We start from the raw sequence: 19,421 nt of genomic DNA, 5'->3' as shown, positions 1-19,421 counted from the left end.
CTATGCGAGGACACGGCATAGGCACAGGATATGTGACAGGATCTTGTGGGAGGAGAAGGAGGTCGACGGAGCCAGGAGCCTAGGCGGCCATCTTGGTCGCCGGCTTGGCTCCTCCCCCGAAATACACACTTTTAAACATACATAGTTTCTTTTCTTAGTACATTGCTTGAGTCTTCTTTTCTGAAGAACACATTTTGGTTTGAATTACCAATGGGTCCCGACCCCTTTACAGGTCTGTTAGTAACCCAGAAAGCACAGCAGCAGGTATGCTCAGTTGGGATGTGTTGGGCTACAATAACCTGGACTTCCTGGCTCAAGAGATGGTGATTGAACCCCGATGATGCTGTCTTAATAGCTCGGGCACCTAGAATTATGTACTCTGGTAGATTTCTTTATCTCCTTTATGGACAACCTAGAAATGTTTACAAATTATTAAAGTTGCATGTTGTGGCTTGCGGGCCAGGCAGGAGACATTTGATATCCCTAAAATTACAAGATCAGTCCCTGAGCTCCGTGCAGAACTTCAGTTACTTAGGTATCACCTTTGACCCCCTCAAATTCTTGCCAAACTCACGTAACCACAACTTCCAATAAATTAAGAAGGGTGACTGGTGCCCTCTTTAATCTTGTTGAGAGCGAAGGTAGGGGCACCATCTCCCCTTATATTAAGATTTTTAACTTACAGTGTATCCCAACTGCTACATATGGAGCAGGGGTTTGGGGCTATTATAATGACTTCTCCCTACAAGTGGAAGCAAACAAGTTCTTAAGGCATATTTTAAATCTCCCTGCAACCAGTCCCCATTATATTTTACATTCAGAACTCAACCAGGATTATGTTTCGGATAGTATTAAACTAGCTACTCTTTTGCTTTAGTTGAGTGTGTGGATCAATCCCAAAGCCACTTTTAACGCAGAGGCCATTCTCGATTGTCTTAGTCTTGACAGGGGGCTTTCTATCCCTTGTCTGAAGTTTGTTAGCTAAAGCCTTTAGCGAAATGGGATTTCTGGGTATGTTTTCTATCCTCAACACTCTTAGTAAATAGGCTAAGAGGGTGGTCAAGTCCTGCTACGCAGAGCATATTACCTAGCAAAGGATGGCGCATGCTTTTAACATGCACTCCGTTCCAGATTACTTTATTACTTTAGCAATGGATAACATGGCTTTTTATATTACCTTAGATTTGTTGAAGTGGGAAAGGTAGCTTTTAGATTTAGAGATAGCAATGTATGGTGACTTCTGTTTTTCTCCGTAGAGTCTACGATGTGGTCTACGGATCTCCCCGCCTACCCATGTAATGGGCAGGCTGAGCAGTCGTTGTTACAACTTATGTTCTTCTGAGAATTTTATAGATGTTATTTTCAACTCTACTTAAAACATATTCTGAAGCCGTTAGCAGTTAAAAAATGAAGCAATACCTTACTGGATCTACACTTGTTAAATAGCCATGACATTTGCTTTAGAGTGTGTAGTTTCCTTAAATTGTCGCTACGATGCAGGAGAACGATGCATGGGTTATGGTTGGTGAATATCCACTGTTTATAATATCCAGTTCTTGCTGCAACCATCTATGCACTGTTGTTACATTGTATTTGTTTATCGTCTCTTGTCAATCTTTGTGATACTGTGATATTTCAGGTTGATTTTTATTTTCATGGTTATTTTATTAGAAACTTTTTTTAAAAAACTTTTTTTACTTATTTCAGCGCAAATTTTATATGATGTTATCATATATATATATATATATATATATATATATGAAACAAATGCCCCAAGCATTTAAAGAGCAACTCGACCTCTCTCCTGCTAAACTTACTAAAAGCATATTCTTGCCTGCAATGTGGTGCATATATGTCCCAGAAGGTATTGCAGCATCACGTTTTGGGAGTGGCTGCTGCGGGGACACGTGATGCAAATAAAAACCCGAGTAAAAATCATTTGCAGGCTTCAATGATGTTTATGAGCTGCCCAGGAAGAAGGGGCCGCAGCGCGTTGAAACGCGTTGGCAAGTTTTAATCAGAGGGAGAATCTTGGCGAGCTGCACTGCACTGCTAGATAGCAGGAGAGAGGTCGAGTTGCTCTTTAAATGCTTGGGGCATTTGTTTCGAATATATATATATATATATATATATATATATATATATATATACACACACACACACACATACATATATACATCCAAACTTCAATCGACCGACAACCGTAAAAGCAGCTGGCATTCCAAGATGCGTGCGCAGGAAAATATTTTAGCCGGACGGTTTTGAACCACTCGGACACGTTTCGGCTTTCAACAAGCCTTTGTCAAGGTGAAACATGCCCCACCATCCATGAACAATAAATAAAAAAAAACATTGTGAACACTGACAACATACTTCTTATTGCCATGTAACACAGTTGCACCAGCACACAAATTTAACATTTCATTTGACAATGCTTAAGTATTCACAATGTAACATGTGGAGTGGTGTGGCTCACTGGTTAGAGGCAGCAGACCCGGAAGCAGAAGTTGGCCCAGGACCAGGGTTCAATTCCCGACACGGCAAGGTTGTGGACCAAGGTCAGCGGACTCGATAATTCTCGCCTCGGTGCCTACTCTAACCAGGGGTCCCACTCGGCAACTCTGGGCATTAGCTTGCCTAATCTCCACAACGGCCCCATCAACGCCGGAGATGCCTGGCTCCACCTTGGGGACTCCCAGTAGGGACCATCCCACAGGGAAAGCCAGGACCGGTTCCCCAGCGGTATACAGCGCCAGGACGCCGGCTGGCAACAGTGCGCTTTACAAGTAATATATTACATTACATTACAAGGATTTGAGTGCCTAAATTATCCAAAAATAAATTCATACATGTGCAAATTGTAAAAACTAGTTAATAAAAACAGAATATAGAAACTTCTTTCATACCGCTCAAACCTCATTGCTAGTCCATACTAATATAATCAAGAGAGAGCCCAAACCTTTGAGGCGGGTAATCTCAGGAACCACAGCACCAATCACAACACCCAATACAGCGTTGGAAAGGGCAGTTGAAGCAAAAGGACATAGGCTACGCAGAAGCCCACCATATACATTTAAAAGGTTAAAGAACACTGCCAGCAAAGTAGTCCCTTGTGGGCGTGTCTGCGTTGTGCTGTGGGCGTGTGCTGGGGGCGTGACAAATGCTGGGGGCGTGTGTGGTACATTTGTGTGCTAATCCCACACTGCTCCCTTAAAATACCCCAACACCCTTAAACACTAACCCATCTTAACCCTATAATATACCCTGTACCCCAAAACCCAAACCTATCCCTAAACCCTAAAAATACCCCTGTACCCCAAACCTAGCCCTGAACCCTAAAATACCCCTGTACCCCAAAACCCAAACCTAGCCCTGAACCCTTAAAATACCCCTGTACCCCAAAACCAACCCCTGAACCCTAAAAATACCCCTGTACCCCAAAACCCAAACCTAGCCCTGATCCCTAAAAATATTCCTGTACCCCAAAACCCAAACCTACCCCTGAACCCTAAAATACCCCTGTACCCCAAAACCCAAACCTAGCCCTGAACCCTTAAAATACCCCTGTACCCCAAAACCCAAACCTACCCCTGAACCCTAAAAATATCCCTATACCCCAAAACCCAAACCTAGCCCTGAACCCTAAAAATACCCATGTACCCCAAAACCCATACCTAACCCTAAAACTACTCCTATACCCCATAACCCAAAACTATATCTGAATCCTTAAAATACCCAAACACCCCAAAACATATACCTCAGTACCCCAAAACATATACCCCTATACCCATACTTATCTTATCCAAACATTAAAAAAAAGCATGCTTTTACCATTCATGCATTTACAACGAATTTCGTTGTAAATGTATGCGTGGTAAAAGCATATAAAATGTAATGCCATGCGTTATAATGGCATTGCGGAGTCATGGTACTTTCGTAATGAAAGTATGTGGAGTGATGGTGTGCGGAAAGAAAGTTGCGGAATAATGGATGTTTACCCTCCCCTGGTACGTACATTGGTGGCACGGTGGCCCACATCTCCAGCAACATACTCATATTTTTTCACCACCCATTTGAAAAATGCACAGGTCTCTCTCATTGATGGCCAGCACCGACATACACACCTCCGGCCACAAGTTATAGAATTGCGAACTTTAGAGCTGGGGAGCTACGTTTGAATCTCTGCATCAGCTCAACATCCTGTGATTCCAGGCAAATCGCTTTGTCTCCCCGTGCCTACCACAAATGAATGTGTTCTTCTGTAAAGTAAATTGTGCTCATGCCATGTTGTCGAGTTCGCGCTATATAATATTGCAAGGAAAAATAAAGTAGGGAAACTCGAGTTCACACACTACTGAACTCACACTCTTAAGTGCCTCAGCAGTGCACTGTGAATCAGAGCTTTTCACAGGCCTGTCACAGATAAGAAATGCTATCAAAACGAAATCCTACAAAACAATATACTACTGGCCGGCAGCAATTCATACCCGGACAACGTCGGGACGGGCTGCTAGTTTGTTATAAACAGGTGAAGACTATCAAGGTGAAATCGGAGGCAATAGATTCCTCCACTGTAATATCCTCATCTGATATTTTCAGTGAAACAGAATCCTATACTTACATTCAAAATATAGGTGCCTATAGTGACACACAATCAAAAAGAAATAATTCCCAATTGCATCAGCTAATTAACCATTCAATATGATATTCAATTCTAACAATATTTCTATCTGAGAAATAACACATTGGAAAAAGACATGGAGAGCATAAAGCAATATAGCAATAACAGGCAGGTGCCTCTACCAAATTCGAAGATTCAGAGAAACTTCACAGTGTGACTGTTTCTTTCGGCTCAGGGAGAGCGTACCCCATTATCATATGGCATTCTAACCAAGTCCTAGTGATAACACTTTGTTGAGTTATGCATGAGCTATTAAGCTTTCAAAAACATATCAAAATATTGCGTACTTCACTGAGGGGGTGTCTTTCATTGGGAGGAACGGCGCCTATTGAGCCAATCTTGGGTTCCCTTATTCTATGCGGTGCAAGAGGTAAGGGCACACACCCTAGACCCTCCAATGTTGAGCTAAGAGCCAAACTTATGATAATTAGTATCCTCTGCACACGCTTTTTTTTTTACATTTCTGTAAAAAACAGGAATACAGTTCTGTAGTTTTTGTTCTTTTAACCCAACACCGCCCAACCAACATGTGTTTCGTCACTTGGGGATCACCCCACAACTTCTTCAGGGCTGTAGGGCTCTTTAAGTCCTAAATTCAAGTCCTTCCCGCCGGTTATACTTCCGACCCGGCTGGTCAATGTATCAAAAACCGAACTATGGTTTCAACTGTTGGTAATATTCTTGGGTCCAACCTTATTGACTGGATACAAATCCAGAGTGCAGTGACTTGTCCAGTTGCTCCACGTAGGTAGAAGTTTTAAATACAGCAATATCTTGGGCGAGTACGCCTTCTTTGAGTATGTGTGAACGCCATATTCGCATATTGAACCAGTTCAATACGCGAATATGGCTTTCACACTTAGGAGAGGACTTGAATTTAGGACTTAAAGAACCCTAAAGCCCTGAATAAAAATGTTGTGCTACAGGATAAGCAGAATCTAAGTTCATAATAAGACGTTGATGCTCCAAAATCAGTTTCCTTAATGGAAAAATTGTGTTTCCCACATACATTAATGAACACGGACATTGCAAAACATAAATAAAAAAGTCAGAAGCAGAGTTAAGGAACTGGCCTATCTTCTGTTTGTGTCCACTGGAAATTAAGTACACTGAGGTGTTGAAAATAAATTTGCATGTTCTGCGACATCCGCATTTATGAAATTCTTTAGATGCCATAAGCAAGTGTTTTGTTTCTGGGTTCTATTGTGATAACTATGTGTAAGATTGTCCCCAAAGGTCTTTCCCCTCCTCTACGTGATAGAGGGTTTGATGGATAATTACGGACCAAGAACAGCATCATTCTTCAAAATGACCCAATGCTTACACATAAGTTCATGAATTCTGTGGGGAGACGCATTAAAAGTGGTGATGTAGTGTATACATTTCTCCTTAGGATTCCTATTTGCATTAAGGTCAAGTAATTGATCCCTAGTCAGGGGCTTTGCCTTCTTAGCAGCTAAGCTAATAACCTTATTGGTATATCCCGTTCTCTCTCGAAATCGTTGCTTCATATATGTGGTCTGTTTTAAAAGCTCGCTCTCTATACTACAGATTTTGCTGAGCCTCAGCATTTTCCCATAAGGGGTGCTGTTAATCTATTTTTTGGGATGATGACTCCTATGATGCAGTACGCTATTCCCTGCCATTTCTCTTTGATGTATTGTGGTATGTACTTTGATACCTTCTACCCATGCCCTAACGTCCAGAAAGTCAATCTTTTCAGAACTCATAGTTATGGTAAATCTCAGGTAATGAGGATTGTTGTTTAACTTGTTCAAGAACAGACTTGCTTTCTTCTAGGGACCATTCCATAACAGGAATATATCGTCAATATAACAAGTTCATATTAAAATATGTTGGGTATCCGATTGATTTTCCTCTGCCAGATTCACCTGCTCCTCCCACCAGCCCATCACGAGGTTAGTGAAGCTGGGGGCGAAGTAGTGGCCCATTGCCGTTCCCATCTTTTGACGATAAAAGACCTCATCATGCACAAAGATGTTTTCCCTTAAGCAAAATTGAATCAGGCTGATGAGCATTCTATTCATGAAAACTCAACGGTCTAGTTAAAAAAAAATGCTCACATGCCCTTAATCCAATTGGTGATCTATATATCTATATAATTAGAAAGGAATCTGTCCAGTCAATATCATGCATCTTAGAGAGGAAATTCCCACTGTCCCTGTAATATGCTGGCAGTTACGCAACATATGGAAATAATAAAGAATTTATATAAATGGCTGTATTTTTTAGGAATCCTTCATTGGAAGAGACAAATCAGTCTTCCGCAAGGATGTGTGGTACTTTTTGTGGACCTTGATATAAATATATATATATCTTTGAATAACTTTATTCCGTTACTAGCAGCCCGCCCCGGCGTTGCCCAGGGCACAAGGGGGCTGTGGGCAGCATTTTAGGCTTCTGTGCAACCCGCCCGGGCCCCCGTCCGCCTCGACATTGTCCAGACTACCTCCCGCCTCCCGCCCGCCTCCCTCCCGCTCCGGACTTCACCGCCACTCCTCTTTTAGGCTTCTGTGCACTCCCGCCCGGGCCCCCGGCCGCCCCGACATTGCCCAGACCGCCTCCCGCCCGCCTCGCCTTTGCCTTACCTGAGCCGCCGCTCCTCCCCACGCTCCGGACTTCACTGCCACTCCTCGCCGCTCCTCCCCGCCTGTCATCATCACGCACGTCTAGGTCGTGGTCAGCGCTACGTCGCGTCCGGCGCTAGTTTTAGGGGACTACTTTGTTTTTAAATTTACATTTTTTAATTTACGTTTTATTTTTATTTTATGTCGTCTATGTCCATCTACACACAATGAGGATTCCAACAATGTATTGGGTGTGTGGATTGGCGCTGTGGTTCCCGGGTTTACCTTACAAAAAGGTTTTTGTTCTCTCTTTATAATAGTAGTATAGATTTACTTAAAACCATCAAAGTATACAAATACAAGTACAATTGAAACTTAGGTTATAAGACAAGTAAACAAGATAAAAGGTCATCAGACATATCTAAAATAGATAAAGAAGGGCATAGCTAAAATTCTTAAAAGCAGTTGTCAACTAATAACATGTAAAACAACATGCATTATAAAACACTGCACTAGGGTAGCAATAATACGTTTTTGTTTACAGCGTGCAATTCATTTGTGCCGATAAGTCAATTTTCGAGATCACAAGGGTTTAGTTTTGGGTTTAACGATCGGCTCCAGCTATGTGCAAAAACTTTTCTCTTTTAATTCAGAACGAGAATAGGAAACGACTGACTCCTTAAACTATTGGTCCTGTGGTATCAGTTTTCAGGATTCTGTCGGCAACCTGATGTTGCCCGACTCCAATGTTTAAGCAGGCCGGTCGTATCCATCCCCTACAGATCTTTTGTTATTTAGTGCAGAAAAAGAGAACATGCTCTATATATATATGACGGGGAGCCTGCAGCGGGGTAGCGTACCCCTGCAATGCACCATCAGACCCTTCATTCAAAACGTAAAAAGAGACGGGCCACGGCTCAATTCCTTCAGCGTGTATTTATTATTCAAGCAGCAAAAAAAGCCTGATTCAGGCCGTGAGCAAGGAGCGGAGAGCTCTGAAAGGCGTCAGGCTTTTTTTGCTGCTTATATAATAAATTCACGCTGAAGGCATTGAGCCGCAGCCCATCTCTTTTTATGAAAAGATAAAGTTCACTGGGAAAAAAACAAGTCAAAAAGTGAGGTGTGGTTCTGACTCAAATACATTAAAACCAACTGCATTTCTCAGTTATGGATTTGGACACGGTAAACACAAGGTATTGCTCACATCCCCACCATGCTCATGACACCAATTTTGTACTGGCACACATAAAAAAGCCATGAAGCTAACTACGTGGTGGATAATTTGAATTACGGCATGAGTTGAGAGCATTGCTAACCATAAAAGGCACATTTTAATGGTTTTACTTGTTTGAGCCACACCCATAATTCATCCTTCAACTGTGATTTTCCTCAACATATATATATCTATATCTATATTACCTACTGGCAGTCGCCAGGACGTATATATAGTTAGGACCCAGTTTCCATAGGAAATACGCAACATTCTATTGGGAATAACTTTGGCGCCGGTTGAGGAATTTGAATGTAATTTTCCAAAATTTAAGCATGCTCCGCTCCGCTCCTTCCCTGAAAGTGTCGGGGGGATTCGTCAAGCGGGGGCCGAGAAAAAAGTGGGGTCCCAAAACGTGTTTTCCCCATGTTAATTTCCAGAGGACGTTCAGACACGGCTACAGCCCGAACCGCTGAATGGAATTACACCAAACTTTGCCAAATTGTAGGGACTGGTACGCAGAAGTGCCTTTTCTATATTTGGTGAAAATTGCTCCAGTGGTTTTTACGAAAATTAACTTAAAAAAAGATGTATATATCTATATGCGCGCTTGGAGCGCTCAGGGTACGTGTACCGGTAAGCGCACCCGCCGCGCCGCGGAAGTGCGCGAGCGGAAAGCTGATTAGCTCATGGGTGTCTGTCAACATTCCAAACAGTCCGGAGAGTCCGCCATCTTATGTCTCGGTAGACTAGAGACACAAGAGGTGGAAAAAAAAGGGGGAAATGATGAAAAGGGGGCAGGGTAGACACCCCCTACCCCTAGGTTGTCTGAGGGGGGCCTAGAAGGCCCCCCTCAGTGATGTCATCATTGATGTCATTTGAGATGTCATCAGTGATGTCACTGACCATGTCATGAATGATGTAATATGTGACATCATCAGCAGTGGATTGCGGGTGCGGGAAATATAGTTAGTACAACTAACTATATAGGAGCAATTTCAATCGTTTTGTATGAGTGAAATGTCCAGCTAACTAGAACACCCCTAAAACTTGATAGTTTTTTCAGTGAATTTGAAAGGTTTTTTAAATGCTAATTCCTAACTATATAAGGCCTGAAACCTATGGTTTTTTCAGTGAATTTGCAAGGTTTTTTAAATGCTAATTCCTAACTATGTAAGGCCTGAAACCTATGGGTTTTTAATTGAATATATATATATATATATATATATATATATATATATATATATATATATATATATATATATATATATATATATATATATATATACTAGCAGCCCGTCCCAACGTTGTCCGGGTATGAAATAGAATGTGTGTAATGTGACATGCTCATTCGCGTGTGCCCCCGCTTGAGGGCCATCGGCGACCGTTTAACAATTAGAATTGTGTGAGTCTTGAATGATTGTTTCCCGCGGTAAACACCAATTATTCCGCAACTTTCTTTCCGCATACCATCACTCCGCATACTTTCATTACGAAAGTACCATGACCCCGCAATGTCATTATAACGCATGGCATTACATTTTATATGCTTTTACCACGCATACATTTACAACGAAATTCGTTGCAAATGTATGAATGGTAAAAGCATGTTTTTTAAAAATGTTTGGATAAGGTAAGTATGGGTATAGGGGTATTTGTTTTAGGGTACTGAGGTATATGTTTTGGGGTGTTTGGGTATTTTAAGGGTTCAGATATAGTTTTGGTTTACGGGGTACAGGTTTTTTTTAGGGTTTAGGGATAGGTATGGGTTTTGGGGTACAGGGGTATTTTAGGGTTCAGGGATAGGTTTGGGGTACAGGGGTATTTTTAGGGTTCAGGGCTAGGTTTGGGTTTTGGGGTAAAGGGGTATTTTAGGGTTCAGGGCTAGGTTTGGGTTTTGGGGTATAGGGGTATTTTTAGGGTTCAGGGCTAGGTTTGCGAAAGAGCATTGGTGTGGGTCATAAAGAAATAAGAACAGCAGGAAACGAATATGTGATGATATTCCGCAAACCAACATCCCGCATACCATCACTCCGCAATTTTTATAACGCGGGACTATTACTCCGCAAAGCCATCATTTCTTTACAACGCATATGACTTTATCACACATGCCATTATAACGCAAATGCATGTGTGGTAAAGTCATATACATTGTAAAAGGACATTATTAAAACATTAAATTTATGTTTGTATATATGTGTATATATATATATATATATATATATATATATATATATATATATATATATATATATATACATTTTTTTAATTTAATTAAAACATTTATTCTTGTAAATTGCATTATTTATATTATATTTATTTATTATTTTATTTTATTACCTTTTACACCCTAAAAACTAATCCCACCCTGGTCCCTTTAACACCATCGCTGCTGATGGTTTTCCCCTCCTGTGCTGCATTCCCTGATTTCCCATTGTTCATGGCTCGTCATCAGCACAGCTCAACCGTGCCTCATGACGAGCTGACCTCGTCATGAGCATCGAAGGGGTTAAATACCCCTGCACCCCATAATCATGCCCACAGCGTTTGTCACTGCCCAGCGTGTCACGCCCTTAGCGTCCCCATTGATGCGGCGCAATTGCGTAATTGGCACTTGTATGTATGACTCACATCGCATGAAGGGCGGAACGAACCACACGCCCCCAGCGTTTGTCACGGTCCCAGCACACGCCCACAGCAGTTTGAGTCACGCCCCCAGCACACGCCCACAGCAGAACGCAGACACGCCCAGAAGGGACTACTTTGCTGGCACGGTTCTTTTACCTTTTAAATGTATATGGTGGCAGTCTGCATAGCCTATGTCCTTCTGCTGCAACTGCCCTTTCCAACGCTGTTTTGGGTGTTGTGATTGGTGCTGGGGTTACTGAGATTACCCGCCTCAAAGGTTTGGGCTCTCTCTTTATAATATTAGTATGGATATGGATATGAGAGAGACAGGGAGAGAGCGAGAGAGATACACAAACACAGATTCATGAATTTCAAAATACTTAAACCAGCACATCTGTTCAAAATCTGACTTGCATTCTTTAAGAAACATGGGTGTTTAAACTCTAACCTGTTTGAGAATAAACCAAGAGTCAGGATTTCATTGGTGACATCAGCTACAAATTCCAGATATTGCACTTCTTCTTCCCTGTAATGAGAACACAGAGGTAAAGGAACAATTGGGAATGTCAGAGTTTAACTGCTGCAGAGATTGCATCAGGGCTAGGAATTGCTTCCATTCTAAAATGATAAAAACACTACCCACTAAAACATTTTCCAAAATGAGCTGAGCTCTCTCACAAACAGAAGAACCTTGATCCAGCATCCTTCCAACTAAGTTTAAATCCTTTTCTTTTCATTCTTGGCACGTGCCAAAGGTAATATGGGACTGTGGCAGCACTGGAACCCCTGGGAATGTGAGGCAAAAGCAGCTGATTTCAATAAAAACAATAGGTTTCTGCGTCAGCAATGGGGATCTGTACGACCTGTGGCCAGCACCAACGTTAGGGACCTGTGGCAACACTGGGGATGAGTGACCCCAGTTACCAACAACATTAGGGGCCTGATTAAGAGTTGTGGCTTTTTATATCACCCCTGATAAACAACAATACAAGGTACGTTAATAATGGGATTCGCCAAATTCAGTTTTTTAACCTGCACTGAGCATACCTCACCCTAGCCCAGATTAATAAGTACTTTCACCGCACGGACTCAGCCTGCCCTAGATGTCACTTAACCAATGCAGGACTAGTGCATATGCTATGGCAATGCTGTACCCTCGGAGAGTACTGGACTGACGTGGCGGCCACCCTGGCCTGCTGCACTGAACGAGACATCCCTTTTCAATGGGAGGTCTATATATTACACCTCTTTAAGAGGGGCAGGGAAAATAGGGTCACTTCCGGATTCCTAGAATTGGGCCTAATTACAGCTAAACGCCTAATCACTAAGCGGTGGAAAACAGTGGTGGCCCCACATGTAGTAGCTTGGTGCTGCTCCTTGCTTAACTGGGCCCGGGTGGAGGGCGTCACCCAGCAAAGGGAGGACCTGCTGGGTCTCTGCAAATTTCCACTAGCCAATCGTTGGGGTGCTATTGTAGCCGATCTGCAGAAACAAGATGCAGCCTCTGGGGGCTCCCAAGGGAGGGCAGGGGACCAGAGAGTTACAATGTCATAATTTGGGAATACTTTTCAGTATATATGTCCTCTATAATATATCTAGGGCAGATTTCTACCTTATTTGGTCAGCTAGCTAGCTCATGGATGCTCAACATCCTATACACACGGATAGCTATCTTATGCAGAGCATCACAGCAGCATGTCACTGGTGGTTAACCCATCCCCTCTTTCAACTTACTTTGTCCTCATTCTGTTGAACCCTACTCCCATTGTACAAATCTGTGACATAACATGCTTGGATTGTCTGCATTATGCGTACCACATGGCGATACCCAAGTCACAATTGTTAAGGACGAGGGGCCCTTTAATAATTGATGTTTGATTTTTCCCTGCATGACACTTTGTATGCTTAGTGGACCTTAAGTCCCAATACCAAAGGGTCGCTATTGTGGCTATAGTGTGTATACTATTATAGTTCTGCTCTTATTGCCACGTGCGAAATTTCAATAAACAGATTAAAACAAAACAAAATACTGAACATTACGTATGTCTATCCCAGTTAAATTTCGGCCTAAGTTTAATAAAGGTGGAGTTATTTAATGCAGCGGTCAAATATCAGATGAGTTAAATACCTTCAAACTCGTAATTCCCACCTATGAATTAATAATGGTTAAGGTATGGGTCAGATTATTACGAGCAACTCGTAATAAGGCCTAGGGATCTGTAGGTGTTCTAGACATATGTCAAAGTGTGAGGGATCTAGAACACCACATGGGTTTTTGCTTGTGCGTATCTATCCGCAGCAGTAGACATAAATAAATGCACAAATCAATCATGCAGGAGCACAAGGGATGTGCAGCTTTGTTAACAGATGACAAAGGGGTGCGACCTTTGCTGATGCACACTGGTTGCTGGTATTCACCACTGTCTAACTGAGCATGTACTTTTAACCGTCACCCATATTTTAATACCAGCCGTTCGTAGCTGATGAGTGCTGTGACAGGAGTACAACTGCAAGATCCCTTGTTTCACTTACAGCGACAAGGAAAGCAGTGTCACCAACTGCGGTTCTATGCTCAAGGCCATCAGCACATAGTCTTGTTAGTAATTTACACAATTCTGCCAGCTGTATCTGCTGAAAAGGTCCACAAATCATCCCATATGGCTGTAGGCACCAGTAATCGTGGAATGAGTGTTCCCGCAACATTTTAGTTCACTACAGGTTATCAAACAATTTAATTCTATTTTGATTAATGGCACAATGTGCTGTTTCAACAGACTCAGATTGGCAGGGCAGGTCCACTATACACTTATCTTTGAGACAGACACTGCATGAATTAGTATTAAAAAAGGTTTAAAACGGAGTACTCCACTGGCATGGGCCATGATCAGAGCACAAGGTCAGAACCCAGCCCATCCACTGTGCCGTGAGGTATTTAACCTCACCTTGAGGGCATTTGGATATATGTGCAGATGTAATGCTGGGCATGAACAGGCACCTGTACGTACTATACCAATCGAATTCTATTATAAGCTGGAGGATGGGTGAGTTGAACGATCGCTGCTAACAGTGTCATGATCAGAAGGTCACAAGTTTGTAACCCAGCAAGGCAGAATTGGCTTTCCAAAGTAACTATCAGGAGACCCTGCTACTGATAAACGTTCCCAGGGCAGGGAAAACACATCTGTCTAAAGAAATCCCTAGGCAACTAACTGTTTATATCACAATGTCTGATATATTAGGCCAAGTGTACACAAAAGATAAAATATACAAACTTTATTTTAGCAAAATAACTATAAAAACAATGATATTCCATGTCTGTAATAACACAAGACTAATTTATTTCAAATTGAAAACATAGTTAAACCTCTATCTTCACGCGTGTAGACTTGATTCTATAAAGATTCATCGATAATTCAAGCCACTATATTTCTTCTCACACTGAAAAGATAATTTGTCAGATTCTGAATATCACATTTTTTGCTGTACTGTTTCAAAATAATGACGAATGCCAGTTCATAGATGTGAACCCTGAAGGTAGAGGTTTCACTATTTGTTCAATTTGAATAGCATCCATGCAGAGATTCTACTTAGTATTCCTACCTATAGGTTATCAAATCTTATTTCAGACTACTGACTGCGTGTATTGATGAATGTTTGTTGTGATTTATTGTGTTTTAATTAGTTATGTATTATTAAAGACATTGAATATCATTGTTTTTATAGTTATTTTGTCAACATAACGTTTGTATTTTTCATCTTTTGTGTACACTTGGCCTTCATAGTAATATACGAGACATTGTGATATAAACAGTTAGTTGCCTAGGGATTTGTTTAGACTTGGCCTTCCATTCTTACGAGGACTGTAAATTGAGTAACATAACTGTGTTTTACTAATTCATGTATTTAAAGTTCTTAGAAACAGAAATGCAGTATGAAACTTTAAATAAAAATATGTTCTTATTATCACAGCATAGTTTACAAGTAGGGAGACTCATTCCCTCCGGATATGGGTCTACAGGTGACAATCCTATTATCTCCAATAATCCTCATCAATTCCTCTGCTGGCAAGCTCAAAGTGATGTCTACACCATACTCGAGTCAAGTGCAAATGGGTTCTCAGCTTTAAGTATGCATCGTAATATATTCCATTTTCAGAGCAGATTAGAGGTTTGCACGAATGAGGCACAATTCACAAAAATACCAATGAGACGCACATCAGCTAGTAAATTTCCTCCGCATGCTCTGCCTGTTTTATAAAAAGTGATTAGTGTGCAAGAAAAGTACCTAATGTGCTACTGAATCATCACTTGGGGCTCCTTTCACTCACTGGTGACTGCATTACCAATACTAAGAGTTACGAATTACTGGGCATTACCAGGGATGGCATAACAGTTGATAGAGGAGGTGGCTAGCAGGGAAATGTCATTTCTTAGCACACCTGCCACTGGGGGAGATTCCATTACTTTACGCGCATCCCCTTTACAAATGTTTGGGAGTACCTAAAACTTCTTCCGTGTTACCAAGTGTGAAGTATAAAACAAGCACAATGCCTTATGAAAAGAAGATAAAAATGTTGGAACGGAAAAGTCCTCTGCATTGTAATGGACGTTCACCTCTGCTGTGTACTAATGTTTGGATTCTGAATGCTGATTTTTATTGTCACAGGCAAACCTGGATCATGCAAGTGTGTCAGGACATAGGCCTGTCTTACGGATTAGGATCTTGCTGGACTCGGAGGGATGCCTGATAGTGGTAGAAAGCCACTGCCTTCACCAGGAGTAAAGCAACACGATAGCGGGGTGGCAGCAAACCGTGTAGTGGTCAGTAGGAGTGAACAGATCCCTTTTGACTAGTGTCACTGGAATGAGGCCTAGAAGTTCAGTCACTTTTTAAAGTTCAGCTGCTGTGTGCTTAACTCACTGGTGGTCTATATCAGGTTGGTGTGAAGTGCTGTGCAGCGCAGAAGTGGTATATCTGCGCTGGGTGTATGTGTGCCTGTGCACTACCCTTGTACAATACAAGGATAGTGCCTGAAGAATGTGGTGCTGTGCAGTGTGCGGAGGATAAGTGCATGTGCTGGGTGTATGTGTACATGTAAGTGGTGCAATACATGAAGTGTGCAGTGCGTGCTGGATAAGTACACGTGCTAGGTGTATGTGAACCTGGGAGCGGTACAATACTTGACGCATGCAGTTTGTACATGATGAGTGCTTGTGCTGGGTGTATGTGTATCTGTGAGTGATCAATACATAAAGGATAGAGTGCTGGGCAGTGCGCAAATCTTGAATGCAAATACTGGATGTATGTGTGTCTCAAAATGCTATGGTATGCGGAGGATACAGAATAATGCAGTGCATTTATGTTGTATACATGCACTGGGTGTACATGTGCCTGTGAATGGTACAGTTCATGGAAGGTCCTGGGTTCCCTTTTGGGAGAACCATACCTGCATGATGAAGCTTAGAGAAGAAGTAGAGAGATCCCGCCACAGATTGGTGGATTGCTGTATTCCTGTAAGCCATATGGGACACACACCGGGGAGGGGAGGACCAGGTCTCCCATGTACACTTCAAAGCATGCTCTTTGATTCAGTGAGATGTCACAAGGAAAGTTCCTAGGCACATCTCAAAAAGAAGATGGGACTGATAAGAGAATTGTAAAGAGTAGAGCTGGGAGCGCTCGGCTAACCTTCTGATGCACATATCACTGTGGCTGACACCCAGGTGTGAACTCAAGTCACTCCTATGGCCTGTGTTGTGGGACTATCAGCTTCGGAGACATCCCTGTTGTGATAGGCTGCGAGTCAATAGGAACAAGCATTGGCAAAGCCAATACGTCTTGCCCATGCAAGAGCTATTGGCTTTGCCAATGTGTTTTACCCATGCTGTACACTAGCGTGGCTGTTGTTCACCATGGCTAAAAGTTAGTGGCGTAGAGGAGAGTGGCGAGAAGTGGCATAGAGTGAAATGGCAAAGAGTAGAGTGCTGTAGAGTGGACTGGCAGAGAGTGTTGTGTATTGGAGTGGCATAGTGTGGAGTTGTGTAGAGTGGCTTACACTGAAGTAATGTAGAGTGGACTGGAGTAGAATACATTATTATAGAGTGTGAAGAGTATAGTGGTGTAGAGTGCAGTGGAAATGAGTGCAGTGGCATTGGATTCAGTGGCGTACAATGCAGCATCATAGAATGCCGTGGCATAGATTAGAGTGGTGCATAGTAGAGTGCAGTGGCATGGAGTAGGGCAGAGTGGAATGGCGCAGAGTAGTGCAAAGTTCAGTGGCGTAAAGCAGAGTGGCCGAGAGTAGTGCAGGGTGGAGTGGCGTAGAGTTGAGTGATGCAGAGGTCAGTGACGCAGACTAGAGTTTAGTGGCATAGAGTGCAGTGCCGTAGACTGGGGCAGAGTAGAGCAGCATAGAGTGGTGCAGATTATAGTGGTGTAGAGTGCAGTGGCATAGAGTGGAGTAGCATAGAGTGGTGTGGAGTAGCATAGAGTGGAATAGAGATCAGTGGCGGAGAGTGCAGTGGTGTAGAGTGTAGTAGAGAGCAGTGGTGCAGAGTAGAGTGCAACTGTGTAGAGTGCATTGGCGTAGAGTACAGTGGTTAAGAGTAGAATGGCATAGAGTAAAGTGGCATTGGGTGGAGTGGTGCAAAGTGAGGTACAGTGGCCTAGAGTGTAGTCACGTAGAGTGCAGTGGGTAGAGTGGAGTGGTGCAGAGTGAAGGGTGTAAAGTGGTGCAATGTTGAGTGGTGCAGAGTAGAGCGCAGTGGTGTGGAGTGGTGCAGAGTGGAGTAGAGTTTTCATGGTGTGGTTGCACACTGCCATAACAGACAACACGTTTTCAATTGAAATGACCATTACATTTTAACAGACATACCGTTTTACTATAAAACTATACAACACAGACTAAAATACGTAGAAATTGCATCACCTAGTATTATGATTTGTTTTGATCATATTAAATTATTTGCAGCCAACACACTTCAGAAATAACCCAAAATGTGCTTCATTTGTGTTCCTAATTCTGAAATTCTTACACAGTTCATTTAAATGTTGTTTTGTGCTAGAAAAATTACTCTTTTCTACCTCCAGTAACCAGCAAGATTGTCACACAAATCCTCTCAAATTGAAGTCAGAGAATAAAAAGTAAAAAAGCAGAATACACAGCAATTGTGACGAGATACGAACAAGATTTATAGGCCTGTTGGCAGAAAGGGAACACTCGGAAGGATGCTGTGAATGAGATTTGAGCAAGGGAAGGTAGGAACTCAAGCTGGATAGTCTAAAACAAACGGAAAGCAAGAAAAAGCGAGTTACAAACCACAAAGCCAATGGCAAGCCACGGGCAGGATTCATTCCAAGGTCAACTTTCTGAATGTCCTCAAGATGTCTTTAGCAAACCAGACAGCTATGCTGTCCAGTAGGCTGCGACCTAAAAAAGAGTAGAGGAGCATGCACTTCAAAAGAAGCAGAACCATAAAATAAAACTTCAAATACTCAGACATTATTCATACTTGGAGTCTGGAAAAGGGCTAAAGGAGTGGGAGGTTGAGACCCCAAAAATTGTCATGTGCCAAGAAGCCAGACGGACTGCGTGAGATGAGGAAGGTCTGCAAGACTTCTGCCTGTGACCAGGATTATGGGCCAAGGCTTGTTAGTTTCCCTGCTGGGTGAGGGGACATCACCAAGGACATCCAAGACCACCAGATCTGGAGCCTGTAGCACCAACCCCTGAATGCTTGCCCTGTGAGGAAGAGAAGAGCGTTGGAAGAAGCAAGGTCCAGTAGGGAGCCATGTCAAGTGAACCCCTGTGCGTGGGGTAAGGAGGCGGCCCGATCGGGTCAATGCCCATATGCAGTACTGAGTCGGCGACCCCCATATTTTCCAGGTGAGGACGGCCGTGTAGATAGCCATGGTAAAGACTGCCATGCGGTGAAGCCTTGCACTGGAGGGGTGTGATGACCACCGTATGAAAAGAAGGGCCACCGAGGAGAAAGACAGGTGTGGCCACCGAGGGGAAAGACTACTGTGTGGTATGGGTCGAAGCCTTTTGCGACTCAGTGCGGCAACCCCATATGCCAGGAGGAGCTGCTGTTGAAAATGTTGCCGTGTTGATCAAGCCGGAGCCCATGAACAGCATGAAGTGGTGACCTGTAGGTCACCGGGAACAACAAGGACTGCAAGTGGTTTGACCCATGATGGATGAGAGAGAACGCTGATGGAGCACCGTCACTGAATAGAACCAAGAACAAGATCCTCATAACATGTGAACACTTACCTCTCAGGAGAGAGCAGCAGGAAACCTCTGATCGTTGCA

The 19,421-nt window shown here is 42.7% G+C and overlaps 1 protein-coding gene across 1 annotated transcript in view; it reads right to left on the bottom strand.

Annotated features, from left to right (window-relative positions):
• SPATA7 (spermatogenesis associated 7) overlaps positions 1-19,421 on the bottom strand; it is a 509,081-nt gene that overhangs the window by 76,961 nt on the left and 412,699 nt on the right. The window contains exon 11 of the mRNA XM_086937621.1: positions 11,556-11,633. Within this exon, the coding sequence (XP_086793747.1) occupies positions 11,556-11,633 (78 nt within the window). The remainder of the gene's footprint in view (positions 1-11,555; positions 11,634-19,421) is intronic.

This window comes from Lissotriton vulgaris, chromosome 9, assembly GCF_964263255.1.
Source record: "Lissotriton vulgaris chromosome 9, aLisVul1.2, whole genome shotgun sequence".
NCBI classification, from domain to species: domain Eukaryota; kingdom Metazoa; phylum Chordata; class Amphibia; order Caudata; family Salamandridae; genus Lissotriton; species Lissotriton vulgaris.
This window is presented reverse-complemented; position numbering and strand designations above follow the sequence as displayed.